The sequence below is a fragment of the Labrus bergylta genome, chromosome 1 (genome assembly GCF_963930695.1).
Source record: "Labrus bergylta chromosome 1, fLabBer1.1, whole genome shotgun sequence".
Lineage (NCBI taxonomy): Eukaryota > Metazoa > Chordata > Actinopteri > Labriformes > Labridae > Labrus > Labrus bergylta.
Window position 1 is genome coordinate 20,975,605 of NC_089195.1, and position 18,881 is coordinate 20,994,485.

At 41.0% G+C, this 18,881-nt stretch overlaps 2 protein-coding genes across 2 annotated transcripts in view; one reads left to right on the top strand and one right to left on the bottom strand.

Moving 5' to 3' along the window:
• LOC109988237 (voltage-dependent T-type calcium channel subunit alpha-1H-like) overlaps positions 1 to 9,773 on the top strand; it is a 44,391-nt gene extending 34,618 nt beyond the window's left edge. The window contains exons 26-35 of the mRNA XM_065956261.1: positions 683 to 834; positions 963 to 1,072; positions 1,164 to 1,297; positions 1,376 to 1,446; positions 3,534 to 3,612; positions 3,956 to 4,077; positions 4,450 to 4,770; positions 4,856 to 5,006; positions 5,590 to 6,143; positions 7,170 to 9,773. Coding sequence (XP_065812333.1) covers positions 683 to 834; positions 963 to 1,072; positions 1,164 to 1,297; positions 1,376 to 1,446; positions 3,534 to 3,612; positions 3,956 to 4,077; positions 4,450 to 4,770; positions 4,856 to 5,006; positions 5,590 to 6,143; positions 7,170 to 7,865 — 2,390 coding nt within the window. The 3' untranslated portion in view covers positions 7,866 to 9,773. The remainder of the gene's footprint in view (positions 1 to 682; positions 835 to 962; positions 1,073 to 1,163; positions 1,298 to 1,375; positions 1,447 to 3,533; positions 3,613 to 3,955; positions 4,078 to 4,449; positions 4,771 to 4,855; positions 5,007 to 5,589; positions 6,144 to 7,169) is intronic.
• Positions 9,774 to 10,089: 316 nt separating this feature from the next.
• LOC109988238 (synaptogyrin-3) lies at positions 10,090 to 18,714 on the bottom strand. The gene is made up of 4 exons (XM_020639662.3): positions 17,743 to 18,714; positions 15,662 to 15,896; positions 13,650 to 13,795; positions 10,090 to 11,059 (listed from the first exon to the last, which is right to left on the bottom strand). Exons 1-4 carry the CDS (start codon positions 17,845 to 17,847, stop codon positions 10,832 to 10,834), a joined length of 714 nt encoding a protein of 237 aa, XP_020495318.1. The 5' UTR covers positions 17,848 to 18,714; the 3' UTR covers positions 10,090 to 10,831.
• Between the last annotated feature and the right edge of the window lie 167 nt (positions 18,715 to 18,881).

The following is an 18,881-nucleotide window of genomic DNA, read 5'->3' on the forward strand; positions in this document are numbered from 1 at the left end:
GTAATGACTCTGCCATGCGAGGCTCATCATCATCTAATTCATTTACACACCAAAGGATAGTCCTGAATGTGACAATGTGCTCTGCCTCCTGAACTACAGCTGCCACATATATTATATTTAAATACATATATGTATTTATGTAACGTTACACACATGATAAACCTCTTCTTTTCCACATACATATTGTATGAGGACATGCATAATTTCTGTTCACATATGCTCTGATACACTCTTTACACTCCTGCACACGCTCTCTCTACCGCTTGTGTGTCTCTCCATCCTCCCCTCACTGCATTGTAATCTCTAGTAGTGCTTTTCTCTTTGTCAGTTAGATGTCTGGCAGTGGACACCAAGGGTTTCTGCCCAAAGACACCTTGAGGTGCCATGAAGTGTGTGTGTGTGTGTGATGGATAGGACTGAATTCCTGAGGTGGCACTTTTAGTTTTTGTACACACACACACACACACACACACACACACACACACACACACACATGCACACTCACACACACGTAGCAGTGCGCCACTTGGCACCCTCTTCATCAGTGACTTCATAGCTGATATCATATATTTCTCTCAGAAGCATTTTAATGGCCGTGTGTATATGCATGTGTGTGTGTGTGTGTGTGTGTGTGTGTGTGTGTGTGTGTGTGTGTGTGTGTGTGCGTGTGTGTGTCTCGTAGGGGCCCAGGAGAAGCCGTACTTCGCCGACTACTCCCCACTGCGTCGGTCCATCCACACCGTGTGCACAAGCAGCTACATGGATCTCTTTATCTGCGCCATCATCTTCACAAACCTCCTCACCATGAGCATGGAGCACTACAACCAGCCTAAGGTAACCATGGCAACACCTTCCACCACCTGCCCTAGAACCATAGTAATGAAGCGGGATGCAGCGGTACAGTACAGCCACAGCGGGCCCTTTTGAAGTGTGTGAGTTTCTTTTGTCTGTGTGTCCTGCAGTACCTCGAGGAGATTCTGAAGTACTGCAATTATGTCTTCACTGTGGTTTTTGTCATCGAGGCCATTCTCAAACTCATCGCTTTTGGCCTGCGCCGCTTTTTCAAAGAGAGGTATTCACGTGCTCTCACATGAATACAAAGAAACTCTCAAATATACATTTGCATCCTTGGAAAAAGTCAAATGGATTGTGTGTATGTTTAGATGGAACCAGCTGGACCTCGCCATTGTGTTGCTGTCCATTATGGGAATCACGCTGGAGGAAATAGAAATGAATGCCTCCCTGCCCATCAACCCCACCATCATACGCATTATGAGAGTCCTAAGAATAACAAGAGGTACACACAAAAACACAATGACCCACACTAACAGGACGCTTTGTGGCTGATAAGAGCTGACACATTGTCATGTTTCAGTGCTGAAGCTGTTGAAGATGGCTACAGGAATGAGAGCTCTGTTGGACACAGTCATGCAAGCTCTGCCTCAGGTAAGAGGCAGCACTGATGCTGTAATATATAAGGTGACTCTGCCCAGTTTCCAGATCTAAAGGACCACAGACAGCTTGTTTTGTTTAGCAATTTATCAGGGCTGGCACTGACCCCCCCTCCCCCCCCATATGATTTACTAACCTCACTGAAACCCCCAAAAGACTGTTCAGTGTAAAACCAGTGTCACCAAATACACACATTCTATTTTAAGCTGAAGGCTTATTGATGGTCTTTTAACTTTCAGAGAGGCTTTGGTGTCAGTGTTTTGCTACTGGGTATCTGTGAGAAGATAAAATATGAAAGAAAGTCCAGTCTGAAAGCCTATCATACATAAAGACACCACACAGAAATGTATTTTCCTTTGAGGCAGGATTGTAAAACCCTGTCAAGTTATCACAGCAGAAATATTTTTTCATTTCTGTTTAACTCCTCACTCTGAGAGAAGATCAACACAGTGGTACGAGCTACACTCAAAACAAATAATTAACCAGGTACGGGCCATTAAACAAATCTGATTGGCCAAGAGACAAGCATAGATGTCGTGGTTCACATTTACAATCCTCAGAGGATGCATTAGTAAGGCTTTTGTGATCCCTTAACTTTCATCTAGTGCCCTCATTAGGTCAGTGCTCTAATTCTGTTTGGGTTTTGATCAGATAAAAGCAAAAAAAAGCATTACCACTATCAACAACCTCAGCTTTAATATGTGTTAAAGGTATAGTAGACATAGACTGTAAGAAGTGGAGGTGGTAACTGAAATGACGTTTTGTTTGTAGATCAATGTTTTGAAGCCTCATTAGACATTTTATCTGTCCTCATCTTTGATTTTTGGAGCCACTATTGACCAAATTTAGACAAAGGGGTTCATGCACTGTCAAAAGTCTGTACTATTTGAGCATTAGCCAAGGCAGGAGTTCAAGATTCATGACTGTATTTATTGTCACTTACACAATACGATTTCAGCATACACAGGAGCGAAATATTACTCTCCTCCGATTAGGCAAACTTCTTGAAACTTACATTTTGAAGAAACAAATCAAATAAGAAAGTAGGGACATTTTGTAACTATTGTTACAAAACTATTGTAACTATTAGCTACATTTTAGACGATGGTAATGTAGCCACCTTACATCTTATCGTGTAATAAGGTGCTCATGAGTGCTTAATAATGATGAATGAGCAGCCAGTACGCTGCAGCTCTGTCTTATTGGAAAGGTTCCTTGTGTCTGGAGAGAGTTCCTGTGGTGGAAACAGCTTTAATCTTGTGAACACTTAATGTGAAAAGTGATTGGGGAATGAGAACGCTGAATGCTCTAGGGCAGGGGAAGTCCTCAGAAAGGATCCTCCACAGCTCCTGGGCCCAGTGGACCCTCAGGGGAACCTAAGAGAAATGAGACAGTAGAGAAAGAAAGGAGGAGGAGGAAGAACGGTGCAGGGTAAGAGTGAGATCTAACAAATATTCAGCGCAGAAATATATATTTAAAGACCGTTGTTCCTGCTGATGAACTGCAGCTACATTATATCCTCTCAAATGTGCATGTGTAAGTCCAAGATCACAGAGTACTATCCCTCTAATTACCCATGTCCTTCTTCATGTGTGATCCAACATACCTCTAAGAATCTCTAGTGTAGCAACATACTCTGCCTTTCCACCCAGGAATGTCTTCAAAGTGATGGATCATTGCTGGGGATTGAAACCTGGTGTTTGCAGTGCCGCGTTTCCCCTTGCACTTCATCTTGAAATTCTCCATACCTCATGGTAGAATGCAAGCCAAGTCCCTGTGAATTGCTTTGTAATTGTAATAAACAAGACAGTTTGTGGCTCATGAGGTCTGGATCCAGGCTCGTTTGTTTCTCTTTAACTTCAAATCTACAATCTAACTGAACTCCATGCTATTAGGATGGCTTCTTGTATTTTTAAGATGAATTAAACATCAATGCAATGAGGCTTAGCAGTCTCTAGCTACAGCCTCTTTTTATCTGTTTGCATGTTTGCGTCTCAACTGGTGTATACTGTACATGTGTTTTTTTTTCTGTGTAGCATACACTGAATATATCTGTGTGTGCGTGTAACATGTCCGTCTAGGTGGGGAATCTGGGTCTGCTCTTCATGTTGCTGTTCTTCATCTATGCAGCTCTGGGAGTTGAGCTCTTTGGAAAACTGGGTTAGTGTGTGTGTGCTAGACGTGCATGCATGTGCGCGAGTGTGCGTGGGTGTGAAAATGTGTGTGCACACATAAATTGATGCTGATGTTGTGTGTGTGTGTGTGTGTGTGTGTGTGTGTGTGTGTGTGTGTGTGTATGCCACAGCTGATACTGGAGAGATACCGCTGGATTATGTAACATGCATAAATTGTGTTGTTACTTATATTAATTATGTCAGTTTAGAATCGGTGTTGTAATCACAGCTCTAATCTGCACACAATTCTCCTTCATTCTCCCCCCTCGCCTTCTTCTTGCATACTTATTGCCTCTGATACGCTTTTCTTTGTCTTCATCCTCTTTCAGAGTGTTCAGAAGAAAACCCGTGTGAGGGTCTTAGTCGCCATGCTACTTTTGACAACTTTGGCATGGCTTTCCTCACACTCTTCAGGGTGTCTACCGGGGACAACTGGAATGGGATCATGAAGGTTATTTTCTTTTCTCTCATTTGCTCTGTGGGAGATTTATTAGGCAGAGGGATGGAGGGAAAAGTCTGTGTTTGTGTCAGTGCAAATGTGTGTGTCTGGCAGCATTAGTTAGGAGACAGGCCTAGCATTCAGCAGAGAGAAGATCACTGTTTATATTACGGACTAAAAGCTGCTGACATTAGAGGGTTAGGAGAGCGATTTATTCTTCTGTGACAGGCTCAAAGTCCTTTCATACTCTGAGCAATATCCCCCCCTGTTGGAGAAGAGAGGAAGTGCAACATAGAGAATTTATAGATCACCTTAAGAACCTTCATCTTTTTGACAGTTTTTCTTTGTAATCTCAATCCTGTTTTTTAAATTTACGTTGTCCAGGACACATTACGAGAGTGTCGCCCTCAGGAGCGCCATTGCCTCACCTACCTCCCCCTGATCTCCCCTGTGTACTTCGTCACCTTCGTCCTTACGGCTCAATTCGTGCTGGTCAACGTGGTTGTTGCTGTACTGATGAAGCACCTGGAGGACAGCAACAAGGAAGCACAGCTGGAGGAGATGGAGGAGAGGGAAGAGAAGAGAGAGATGGAAGAGAAGAAGGAGAGGGAAGAGAGGAGGGAGAGAGAGGAGGCCAACCGACGGCACAGCATGGCGTCTCTGGGCGGAGACCTACAGGGCCCAAACGCAGACATACCTGCCCAGGTAACGGACAAGCTGCGTGTTGTGTGAGGGGAAAGGGAGTGGAGGCGACAAAAACTTTGACAGTAATGATGATCTCATCTGGCAGGTGCAGGTGGAGGATGAGGAGTGTTCCCATGGCAACTTGCAGAGCATGGGACGCATGCTGTCTCTCCCCAGCGACAGCTATGTTCAGCCTCTCAGATGCTCCCCCTATCCTCCCATTGGCCAGGAGTCCTACTCCATCTACAGCTACTCAGGTAGTTTGGCTTTTTTTTATATATAGTCGACTGAATTAAAGAACAGTTTTCCATCTGCTGTAACCACCAACTGATGCTGTAAAGATTATTGCCTCCAGAAATAGCACAGAAAGCAGTTTAAGTGTGATAGAGTACAACCAGAGGCAGTGTCATTATAGACCTCAGAGGGAGATTTATTTTTTTAATGTATGTGACAAATTGGTAGGATTAGTGTATGCCTTTGAAGCATGTGTTTATCCACTACTGCTTCTATCCAACCTTGAGTATTTCCACTTTTGACATCACAATGGAAGGCACTTTTGAAAGATCCATCAAATGCAAACAGTTTTGCTGAGTTTTAGGTATACTGGAGTGTACCAGGGGTAATACAGGAGTTATTTTTTCCTCCTGTCCCATTCCAATTCAATAAAAATACTTGTGTATCGTCCCAATTTAGGAAGAATGACTCCTATCCCAATCCCATTTTGTTTCATTTTTTCATCCAAACTCTGGGAAGTTCTTGTTTAATTGAAATTGTAGCTCTACATTTTTTCTTCTCTCATCACTTTTTTCTACATAACCTTTGCCACATTATTTTCTGCAGGATCCATGTCGTCTCTGGGCTCCAGCGGCGGTGGCTCACTGCTGCAGGTTCCCGGTGCTCTGCCCACCATCAGCCACGCCTCACTGGGCTCTGGACGCAGCATGAGGCCGAAGATTTTCCTCAGCACCTCTCAGAGTATCGACAGACACTCTTCACACAGGCTGAGTCCGGCCAACAGCATAGAGGGATGCAGGTTGAGCCCGGCTCACAGAATAAACAGACTCAACTCAGCACACAGTATCGATGGATACAAGTTCAGCCCGGCTCATCGGATTAACAGACAGAGACTGAGCTCGACTCGCAGTATGGACGGATACAGACTGAACCCAGACCACAACACAGACAGACCCACACTCCTCTCCAGCCACAGTATAGACAGACATTCTTCACTCAGACTAAGTCCCACGTACAGTGCCAGCAGAAGCCCTTCTCATTGGCTCAGTCCTGAAGACAGTTTGGACAGAAACATGCTTAGTCCGTCCTATGTTCCTGAAAACTCCGCCTTAAGGAGACCGCCGTCCTTCCGCTCTTCAAGCAGACAGCTACAGAGACAGGTTCGTTCTTATCCAATTTCTTCTGTTTATTTCTCACACAAGGGCTTCAACTAAAAACATTTTTATTCATCTTAATTTCTGCTAATTATTGTCAGGATTCAAATTTATATTACGTTTATAAAGGAAATGTGAAAAAAGTCTCATCAATTCACTTTTAATAGTTTTCATCCACTCGATAGTCCAAAATCAAAATATTCTTTAAATACCTTCTGATAAAGAAATAAATCCTTACTTTAAAACAAACAGTTGAATTACTGCTTTAAAAAAATGTTTATTTATTTCAATAGCAATTTTTTTTGCAGCCAACTTATCCATTAAACAAGAACATTTTATAGTGGTGCAAAGAAAGTATAAAAAAGTATATTTTAGAAATCTATAAGCAGACTCTTGAGTATGCACACTACACAACGTTTGCTAAATGTTTATCTCAATTGTAAGGAAGACATGATTTGTAGTATCTCAATGTAAATGACAGAAACATTTGAATAACTTCTTTGTTTTTTTGTAAATTGATATGATATGCAATTAGACATTCAAGTCCAACCAACACTTACATGTCTTTAAGTAAATCAAAACAGTCATTAGTTGCTGTAAATGTGTCTCCTGCTTCCTAAATGACGGTGATGATACGGTTCAACATGGGTGACTAAATTCATCCCAGTTGTTTTGTACTAGAATGCATTTTAAAGTTCAAGGTTTGGATATATTCCAAACTACAATGTTTGAGTAAAATTTCCTTTTTCCTTTGTGGTTTTCCTTTTTAAGGCTAGATAGATGAAAAACAATGTCCACTTTAAATGACTCAGCAACTTAGACTCTTTAGCTTTATATTAGCTTCAAGATTGCAAAAAGAATACAAAACAGGACTGTGTATTTGTCTCCCAGTGTTTTACAGTTTTGTTGCTTCAGAAAGGGATTGCAGTTGAGAATTTGATCCTGGCATCTGTTAGGTGTTTATTTCTTATAAAACATACAACTCATAATCACTTTAAAGTTGTGTATTTGTGGCTCTGTCTATGTCTGCAGGAGGCAGTACGCTCTGACTCTGTGGATCAGAGCGGCTCAGCTGACGATCTGGCAGAGACTCACCTTACTGTTCCAGCTGTCTCTTCCACACCACAACGCCAGCGATCTTCCAGCGTACACACACTGAAATACGCACACGCCCAGAGGGTTATCTCATGCAGGAGCCACAGCCGCAGCCACAGTGAAAGCACTGGGCAGGAACATGTACCTGAGCCGACCATCTGCGATTCTGAAACAGATGTGGAGAAGAGGCCCGTCAGCCAGCAGAGCCTGTCCAGTCAGAAGGTCCCAAGCGGCGACTCCACATTATCAGCCCCGCTCTGTAGCTCCAGGGCAGTGAGCCCCGGTCCCAGCTCAGCCCCCAGCCCCCATTTAGACGCTGCAGATGAGGAAGTGAGCAGTATAAACAGTTCTGTTCACACACACTCACACACACAAACTCCAGCAGGCTCCTCACACAAAAGCAGACACCTTTCTCCGAGCCCCGGGGAGCACCGGAGCCGCCTCAGCCAATCAGTGTCTCCGGTGTCCAGCAGGAACAAGAAGCAGAGGATGAGTCCGCCGCCAGGAGAGGAGCCTGTTACTATAGCAACCCAGCTGATGAACAGCAGTGTTGAGCTGAGAAGGCGGACTCTGTCCTTCGATGCCACAACCCTCTCTCCTAATCTACCAGAGGGAAGTTCTGTGGAGGACTGAACAAACTCAGTGGGACAGGAGAGATCATTTTCTGACATGGTGGACCCTGGTGCCACTGGCGCACATAAGTGGGGGCGGAGCCACAGTCCAAAACAGGAAAGATACCTGTTACTATTTTTTAAGGACCCGCCAGACGCCTCATCCTGCCCAATCACTAGAATTTCACAGGGTGTTTGAGCAGGACTCTTCCAGGCCGAGTGTGTAGGTGTGTAGGAGTTCAAGGACCCATTGTGAAGTTTTTACACAATATGCACACAAGAAGATATTTCCTTTTCTTCTATCATAGTCCTAGCTTTAGTTCAAACACAGTAGCCCCCTTCCCCCTTCTATATTTACTCCAACACTAACCTGCCCCTTGCTTGATCTCCTCCTTCTACTCTCACTCTTAATCTTTTTCCTCACAACTCAAGCCTTGGTGAGAGTATGAGATAAAATACCACAGAGATGCAGCATGGAGTGAGCTAGTGTGTGATCTGCTCGTGTACTCAAAGATGTGTTGAAAAAGAGAAAAACACAGCTTCTGATTGCATCTTACGATTATTTAATTATTGCTCAAACAGTTTTGTTTCTTGATAGACTAGTTGTTTATATTTTGGTTTATAAAACATCAGAAATAATAGAAAAAGGCTCATCACATTTTTTTTTCAAGAACCTTTTTGTCCTATAATGTGCTCAATATCCAAAGACCCCCTCTATTCAAATGTTGAACAAGAGAACCCAGAATCGTTGCATTTTAGAAGATAAAACATCAAATACTCAGCATGTTCAATTATCAATAATGAAAATGAATCACTGATTCATTTTCTGTTCATTGTCTAACAAGTAAACAGTGTATAAGCTTAACATGGTTTTCCATTACTTTACCTTATATCCTGCCCTGATATCTAGAAGTATAGTTGAGTTTCACAAAAGCTGACAAAGGATTTCATTAGCCATTTATAATGGCACTCTTACATAAATTGGTGCAGGCACATTTTATTAGATAATTAATTCTACAAAAATAACAAATATAGTACAGAGCATTACAGCATCTTTTAAAAGTTAAGCAACATGAGAATTCTATATATTTAACCATGTGGCATTTTGTATGTTTATTAAGACTAATCTTTACATACCTCATAATCTACAGTAAACTGCCACTGGAGCCACCACTTTTTCGATCGTTCTTAAATTCCAGCCAAATTAAACATGGATATCTTTGTGGAATTTGAGAAACTCCTGCCCTTATATACATCCTACCCTGACAGATGGAAAGAAATACATTTGCACTAAGAGCCTCTGAGTAAATAATTGTCTGACCTCGGCTTTCATACTCTCTACCTCGCTTCTTTTCCTGACCCCATCTTTTTGAACATTCGGACTGCTAAGTTTCTCACTCACTCCCTCCACTTTCCTTTTCTCTGTCCTAGTATTCTCAGGGTAGAGGTAGTTCAGATGCAGGCGAGTGTGATGAAGCATGTGATTAGAGGTATACAGATTTAGACTGCCCCCTGCTGTCTGAAGCCGGAGCTGGTTCGTCTCTCCTGATGCGTAAAGACATTAAGCTGTACGGGGTGAAGTTTAGACAGATGCAGATGTACAGAAGGGCTTATTCAGGTGATTTTAAGGTGTGTAAAACTTTGTAGAAAAAGGCAAAGAGTATATTTTATTAACACAGCAGCAATGATGTGAGAACTACAAAGGGGAATTTATACATTTTTGAATGTCAACGTATCTGCTGGAAATGATGGATGATGAGGATGATAGTGTTATAGGATGTTGATTATAATGATGATGATGATTATAATGACGACTCTGGCTGATGCAAATGTTGATAACATTGGTCCGCCAGAATGAAAGCAGGGAATAAAATGCTCACTTGCTGTAACATGATTGGAAAGTGATGGAATAAAACCACTTCCTGACTGACTTTTATTTCCCTACATTACTTTGCTAAAGATATCTTCTTTCTCCACATATAAAGATGTAAAATGTGTGATTCACTCCTCCAATGTCCAAAAATAAAGCCAACACATCTGTCGCCTGCTGCTGCTAATGAATTCAACATTCATAAGCAACATTCACACTTTCTAATTATAATCTTCCAGCTGATGTTGTTTAATATGCCTAACACATCCTTGGATCTTGGTCTCAATACATAAAAACATTTTAAACACTTTCACACATAGCAGGAAGCGAAGTAAAAAAAAATGATGTGAACAAAGGCAGACGCAAAGCTCCGGTGTAGTGTGCGGTGTGTTAAAGGACCGATTTTATTTTTTATATTTCATTTTGCCACTTCAGCATATCACAATAAAATATTGAATCACATGAATATTTCACACTGAAACACTACAGCATTCTGAATGCATTCATCTGTCCTGCCTTTATTTCCTTGCCAAGAAAATATACCAAATTTACTGCATCTCATTTACTGACATTCCTATTTGTCAAGCTGCCTGTCCGTCTTAAATTTCAGCCAATGACAAGCCCCAGGTCTGCAAGCTTGTGATTGGTCACGGGGCAACAAGAGCCTCACTCTCTGTATCTCATTCTTGAAAGACCCTTTTCTAAGGCAAATGGAGCTTCTTCACTGATCTACATCTATGTTAATCTGCACCTCACCATATGAACATGCAGTCACAATGTGCATGTGTGTGTGTGTGTGTGTGGGGGGGAGGGGGGGGGGGTTCTTCCAAGTATACACGTGTTTCCAGGTGTGTTAGAGTGAGTACAGTTGTGTTTACGTGCGCTGATTTCTGTCTGTGTGCGTGAGTGACTGTGTGTGCATGAGCAGAGGACAGTTATTCTCGACACAAGAGAGTTACAACTAACCAAGCAGAGCTAGCAGTTGCCATGGTGAAAATAGATCATACATCACGTGACCTGAAATTCCCCCCAATCCAAAGAGAGGAGCGGGTCTGTGCCCGCGTCACTCTCAGTGTTGTTCTCGTGCTTCCTCTGTCTGACTGTCTGTCCGCCTGTCTCTAGAAGGCAGGAGCCATGGGTCTCTGCTGTGTGAGCTTTTGCGGGTCTAGGGTTTCAGTGAAGGGCGGGGCCTGATAGGGGTTGGTAGTTACAATGGTAGCTCCGCTTGCGATAGGGTATGGTGTGGCTCGAGCATTGCTAGGAGCGGGTTCCAGGTGTTGCCATGTGAACAAGTTTCGGCTGCTTCCATTTAGGAAGCGACGCAGCGCACTCAGAGTCAGCACAGCCTGTTAGTAACACACAAACAAACACACGTATTAGCAGAAGCTGTTAGTTACACTCTGTGTAAATACAAAGACCACTGATGGTACATCAACATAGACCACACGTGAAACCAAAATACATGGCTATGGGCGCTGACATATTGTACTGGCAGCGTTATTTTGACCAGCAGGATTAACTTTAAAAATGTAGAGAGAACAAATTCAGTTATTTTGGAAAATTCAATGACTGTATTGTTAGTTTTTCTTTATGTTTCTTTTTTTCCTTAACTTTTCTAATTCAGACACACACCTGAAGATCATGGAAGTGCTGCATGTGTCAACAAGCTGTCTAACATGACATTACATCTGCTTTAGATTCCACTAAATTTCTCAGAAAAATTAGCACTAAATCAGTAAAAACTATCACGACAGAATCCCTGTGTGAGAAAAATGTGACGTGTCCTTTAATTAGTACTAGATTAGCATATGACCTATCCTGTAGTCAGTCACCAGGGGGAGCTGGAAGTCTTTTGGCTTCAATTCCTGACAGATTTTTTTCCATCAATCTTGATATGCAATCTATGAAATTGGTTTACTATAATGATCAGGGGGTACAGTATTTGCTGTATACTGTAAATGGAAATCAGTCCATGTGAAGTTCAATCCTGGACCCATCAGCAGTTAAGATTCCGGAAATCAGCATTCTAGTGCAGCTTACGTAACTGGTCTGGTCATACACGTTGTCTCTAAACTTTAACCTAATTCTATATTTGCTAGTCAGACTGTAAATAATTCTGCTGCATGGTGAAAGGAAATCTTGCCACAGATATATTTTATTAGTCTTTCAAAGCACAGCTGTCTACATTACCTGTTTGACAAACTAGCATTGACCAGCATGGAAATCATGCTGGTCATACCAACCCCAGTTGCCAATGTGTTGCAACAGTAACAACCATGTAAAGAAGTCCTTCAAGGCTGTGCCTAGGTAGCACAAAATCAGTGCTAATGTCAATAATGCCAATGCTTATATGCTAGGTGTTAGGTGCTAGTGTGTTAACATGCTAATTTTGGCGGATAAGCAGGAATGACAATCTAGTTAATGCTGAAAGGAGAGCCTTTAGTTTTGCAGGTATTTGGCAATGAACATCATTGGCTGAATCTTTTGATGGCTCTTTAAAAAGTCAAAGGAAAACCAAGGTTTGTTGGATTCTTCCAAACGACCAGAAACGCATGTACAAATGTAATGGTAATCATTTCACAAAGTTGTTGAGAAACTTATTTTGGATTTAGAACATTGATGCCTTCACTAAATCAAGCCATTTATTGTGGAAATAAAAACAAAATAGAATAATTCCTATAATTGATTTAGTTCTCTGTCCAAGGCTATACATCCTCCATAAAAGAAGAATGGCATTATGTCTTCATGGAACAATAAAAAATGACTTCAAAGTTTAAAATAAGATCTTTTGTAAGATATTGTACTTCTTTGACACAATTACAGGTTAACTCCTCGACATTCTCTGACAGCAAGATGAATGGCTGCTTTAGGTTTGGTGGTAAGATTGCTATATTATGCACTGTGGGTTTTCAGTTGAAGATAAATCAGTCTGACTGGTCATGTTTTCATTTATTAAAGCAGGGAAGTCTGGCTGAGAGAAGGTCCTGTTTCCACACTCTTTCCTTGAAACCTTACAAAGAGCACTGGTGGCTAATCTGAAGTGTTTCTTTTTTGTTTGGTCAAAGTCAGACTCTAGCGTGAATAAGTCTTGAAGACATGAAACTCATTTGCAGATTTTTGCAGGTTCATTGATCTTGAAATAGATTGAGTTTTTTTTTCTTTTGTTTAAGATATATTTTGGGATTTTTGAGCCTTTATTAGAGAGACAGGACAATGGATAGAGTCAGAAATCAAGTAGAGAGAGTGGGGAATGATATCCAGGAAAGGAGCCACAGGCCAGATTCATACCCGGGCTGACAGCTTGGAGGACTGTAGCCTCTGTACATGGGGCACGCGCACTAACCACTGTGCCACCCACCAAAAGGGTTTTTGGTTTCATGGCCGAAATAAGGTCTGTGGTTATTGCAAGCTAAATAGATTTTCCCATTTGTCTTAAAAACGGTGATTGTTTGCAAATGGCTAAATGAGAATCAGCCAATTCTATAGCTTAGTATTATTAAATGAAACCTGACACTACAAACAAACTTTAGCGGTTCAATCTGAAATACACAGGTTGGACTTTGTTTGTGCACGTGTTTGTGCATGTGTGTTTGTGTGTTTGTGTGTGTGTGTGTGTGTGTGTGTGTGTGTGTGTGTGTGTGTCTGTGTGTGTTAGACTAGAGAGAGGGTGGGAGGGGTCCTGGGCAGGAGCCTTTGCTTGTCCTCCATGAAGGAAATACTCTTAAATCTGCTCATTTCCAGCAGACACTGATACCCCTGGAATACACGCACACACACACACACACACACACACACACACACACACACACACACACACACACACACACACACACATGATGATGGACACAAACACACATGAATGTAGACACAGGCGTAGGACACGTTTACACAGACAAACACGAACAGGTAAAAAAAAAAAAAGCATACAATACAGACCCAGGAAAGGATGGAGAAGAAGCAAAAAGCAATGGTGGCTCTGGCAGCATCCGAGCCCTGCGCCAATGGGAGCTCATCTGGAGAGGTCGACTGCCACTGATTGGCCAGAAAACAGAAGCCAACAAACCACAGGAAGCTGGCAAGACCTGGAGGTAGGGAAAAAATGTATCATCATCATTCACCTGTATGTTGCATACGTTTTTTTGAACTGTACTTTAATGAGTGAACCAAAGACTGTATAAAACATGAGCGCAGTCTAAATGATGTCACCCAGTGGTTTCTGAGCATTTTGAAGCCAAACAATAGCAATTGCCATAATGATAATGCAGATTCCAACTAAATTTGGATCTAGAAAAGGCAAAGAGCTCCTGTTGAGGTGGACCTAAAGCCTCCAGGCAAACAGCTACAACGTGCATCCGTCAGTCAAAATAGCTATGTCTTAATTAATGAAAGTGAAAGCATAACTTTTGCCCAACATAAAAAACCAACCAGATACATGATAAATCAACTCAACAGTTGTCTACATTAAACAAAGGAGATACAATTTTTAAGTTGCTGGTCGTTGCCTTTCCCTCTGCAAAGTCTTTCTGCTAAACTAATCTAAGCGAGGCAGTTAATGGCTGTAGCTTCATATTGGCTGTACAAAAAATTATAGTTAATAACACAACTCTTGTCAACTAAATACGAATGCATATTTTCTAAATATATTAAACTAGTGTTTCAAGTCTTTGAACAGTGGAACCAATAACCCAAATTGGGTTATGTCACGTATCTTGGCCATTTTTATAATCGTGGATTAGAAGGTCATGGTTTCAGCCTGTTGTCAAGAGGATTTAAAAAAAAAACTATGAGGAAGATTTCATGAGAATTGATTGGAAGTGTAGCATTGGCTTAAGAAGTATTTATGATACTTTCTAATCATGTATTTATGATACTTTCTAATCATGAACAGGCAATAATGACTGACGTAATTCATTAAAGCAACAATATGTAACTTTGCCACCTTAAAATAGTAGTTCCGAAGGTCAATTTGATCATACAATAACTTTTAACAGAGAGAATGGCGTCTTTCCAAAGTCCAGGTTGCCTGTTTACTGCACTATGTAACTTTGGCAGCGGGCCGAGGTCATCTTGCGAGAAGCTTGTACGTAAAAAAGCAAGAAGCCGGACATAAAGAAACCATCCGATGGTAGAGTGCACCTCCTTACAGATATTATTCATAACAGACTTGGATGTAACTTTAGGCTGTGTTGTTATCAACAATGTTTGGGACCACTTGATTACTGCGTATTCGGTGTCATCGTTGACTCATGTTTGGCAGCTTTATCGGGTGCAGAAGGTCATATAACATAAGTAATGTCTCAGTAGTTCATACAAACAAATCCTTCTTAAGTCAAAAAGTTGACTCTTTCTTTGTTGATCTTCTAGTTAGCTTTTTAAGTTTAGAAACTTTCAAACAACTAGCACAATAATGACCCTCTCCAATGAAGCCATTTAGCCACAGCCTAAAGATAGCATGGTAACAGTTGAATACGCACACAGATACTCCACATGCAAATCATTTTGCAGACATCGGGGTGAAGACACTTTGAGAGTCATATCTGTGAAAAAGCCTCAAATATTATGTTTGGTTTCTAACAATGTAATGACAGTTTGCACTCTCTGCTGTTAAACAAATGCAAGTTGTCTAAAAGGTGTCGTAACAGCACTGTGTCTTATGACTGTAATTTCACTCAGAGACCGTGACACCCACCAAACCTACATATTGTTGCTTGAACAAGGCCTCAGCAGAGGTCTATGCACTCTAAGAGTCTTTCTAGTTACTTTTTATTCTTAATACTGGATATTTCTTAATGTTATTCCGTCTTCAAAATGATACAGATGTTAACATTTTGCCATTTCTTTCGGATGTTCTTGCTTTTTCATGTTGAAGCCTAACTATAAATGTTTAGATTTCACTGCATATTCATTTAATTTTCTTTCAACAGTGGTCCATTTATAATTAAGTGTACCAGAAAAGACAAGGTCCAGCAGGACAGCACGTCTTCTGTCCTTGACGCTACTGATGGAGGGAAAGTAAACATCCAGGATTAGGAAAAAGATGCTGCCAAGGAAACAGGCCACGCCGATAGTGACTCCGTAGTTACAGGCGTCTGCGTTGTTGTTGAAGACGCAAAGCAAACGCTCACTGCCGATATTGATGTAGCCCTCGTTCACAATGCAGCTGAACACCACCATGGAGAAAACCTGCAGGGAAACACACATGTGTTGATTTATTATCTAACAGGCAGAAGAGAATGAACTCACACTGGAGTATGAATGCCTATCATTCCTCATAAAGGCCACAGATGAAACTGATTTACGATACAAACACAATGAAGTTTGTAATAGTTATTTTGGGTCTACAAACAACCAAGAATGGATATCAAAACTTTAGACAGGCTGCTTTAAACAGCTCACACTGAGGAAAAAAGAGGGAATTAAAAAAAACCTAAAAAATCAGCATCAGAGAAAAGCAGATCAGGGCCCGAGCAGAAGCGATCAATGAAAATACGTTCATAAGATTGTCTACTAACTATAGATTTTCCTCCATCCAAATTGGGATGAAGAACCATTCAAGGTGTCGTTGTTTGTTCACCCATGTTGCAAAAACAACAACATAATTCCAACTTTCCCTTCCTAAAATGTTTCTAGCCAGGCAGATATGTTCTGAGCGCTTGGTTATTATTTATGTATCAAACCTGCAAATGTATTGCCCCCCGGGGGAAAATAAAGTTTTTTGAATTGAATTAAATTCAATTGAAATGTGGCTTATTGTTTGTTTAGGTAATGCATGTATTCGGAATATGTTGTTGTTTATGTATTTGTGGTCATTTTATGTCGGTCTGTAGTTCTGCCCATTCAATCCATTTTCATTTAAAAAGAACACAATATGATGGACTTTTTCTCTCACTTAACACTTTACATAAAGAGCCTGTCTAGACAGCTCTCTTTGTGATGTTATTTAGAGACCCGACATGAATAGCTTTGTCAAGTACTTGGGAACAGTGGCAAAGAAAAACTTCTTTCAACAGGCAGAAACCTTGAGATGAACCTGAGTCATTGGTGAACACTGGACGGTCATGGAGCGACGAGATTGTGATTTTGAAGCTCTTCACGTAATTAGAAGGATGCACTTTGATTTCAGCTGCTTTGTGTCACATTTATTGAAATCATTGTCTTGATGTGTATTGTAACATGATCACTAAAGCATTTAAAAGCACATGACATTAAGGCTGCGGTTAGAGTAATTAAACCCAATCTAAACAACCATTATCAGCGGCTTAAACCTTTAAAAATCATAATCATTTTGTGGGTGATACATTTAAGGGCTATTTGAATTTGAAAAGTAAATGGTAACTTTTGTAGTTGAGTACAGATGCTTTAAATGTAAATTCTTGAAAAGCATGTAGGGCCTATGTATGCTTATTTTTTTTATTATTATTGTTTAAAGTGCTGACATGTTACAATTTGTATCTGTTTTTTCTTTAGATATCTTCTTTTTGACTTGATTTTGTTTCTCCTCCCTTGTTATGTTTCACTGCTTGGTGTGCTTTGTTGCAGATGTATCATGAAATGTAATTATAAGACAGACAGGGAGAAGGTTTCTGTCCCTCTTTTGAGCTGCGCCTCCTTTAAAAAACGAATTACTTCTTATATATTCCTTCAGGGCACAAATTAAACGCTGTGTGGTGACTCACCGCTGCACTGACATTACACAGAGAGGTGTTACATTCTGGCTAGCGGGCATTTTAATCAAACACATGAGCACCATCTAGACACAAAGAGGCTCCAGATAAACATATGGTAATCAGAAGCTGCTGCTGAAGCTCGAGCAGCATCACTCACATGATTTCTGATCATCCTTATCGATCTACAACACATCAGTAGTTAGATCTTAATTTAAAATCTGGAGTATCCTATATTAATCATGAGCTGGCTGTGTATGAACAAAGCGCGAGATATACCAAGACAATGTGAATGAAACAGAGCAGGTTGCAGGTAGGCCTGTCCATTCATAGAAACCTTTACGTTGCAGAGGATGCTCACTTACCCATGACATCAGCCTGAGGATGGTGCGGGGATGCGTGAAGAAGGCGACCGGATCAAAGTTGACGCTCCCGGCCTTCCCGGCGCCGTACGCGCCCGCTGGCTGCATCCCTCCGGCTTTCTGCTTCACCGACGGTCGCTGACAAAGAAGAGGAGACGGAGAGAGAGCTGCTCGGAGCGGCGGCGTCCTCCTCCAGCCTCCGTGTGAAGTCACAGCGCGTCACCGAGAGCTGAACACGCTGCACCGCAGAATACAGACTATAGGCTACAGACTATGTCTGCTCATTATGGCATTACATAGAAATCCTTAATGTAAAACCATGGATTTTTTTTCAACTCGTTTTTATTGTGTGTAGCCTATTGTTTTGCAATTGTATTTTTATTGTTCTATCTTTCTCTTTGTCTCTATTTCAGTATCCATTTTTTTCATTAAGGGAAATGCTAATAAACTTACCAATGCCACACAATACAATAGGCTAATTCAGGGCAGGCAATATTTAAAAAATAGTGCAGTAGGCCTATCTTCTTATTATTTTATTGGATTACATTTAGCCTAATCTAAAGTTATCTTATTAACAGCGGCAGGTTAGAGCTAGGTCGGTCGACTGCACCCCTACAAAGATTTTGTTAGACCCACCAATGATCAATTAATGATCAAAAGAAGCCAACCAGTTCCGTTTTCAATTAGCCTACTTTTGAGGGCTATAGCCTACTGCTATCCATGGTCCCTAAACCTCTCCACAACACGATTCACAGTATAGTAGCATCATCACAAGACTACGTCACTCACGTAAATGTAACCCAATAATAAACAGGGAGGGTCAAATATACACCTGCATATTTCATAGTTTTTCTGGTTATTTACACAAAATTGTCTGTTTCATGTTTTTCTGAGAGTTGAATTCCTTCTTCCTTTGTTTACTTCTTTGTTATTTCTATATACTCAGTTGCATATGTTATGGGTGTCCATTGTTTTGGCTAAGTTTTATTTTTTTCACACTCTGTGTGTGGCACACAAATTTGTACAGAGCCCCTAAAGTCCCAAAAATAAAATAAAAATGACAACAAAATGAACCTTCATGATGTGTCTCTTTTGTCATACATTTTGACTAACATGTCTAGAATCTTTTTTAACATGTAACT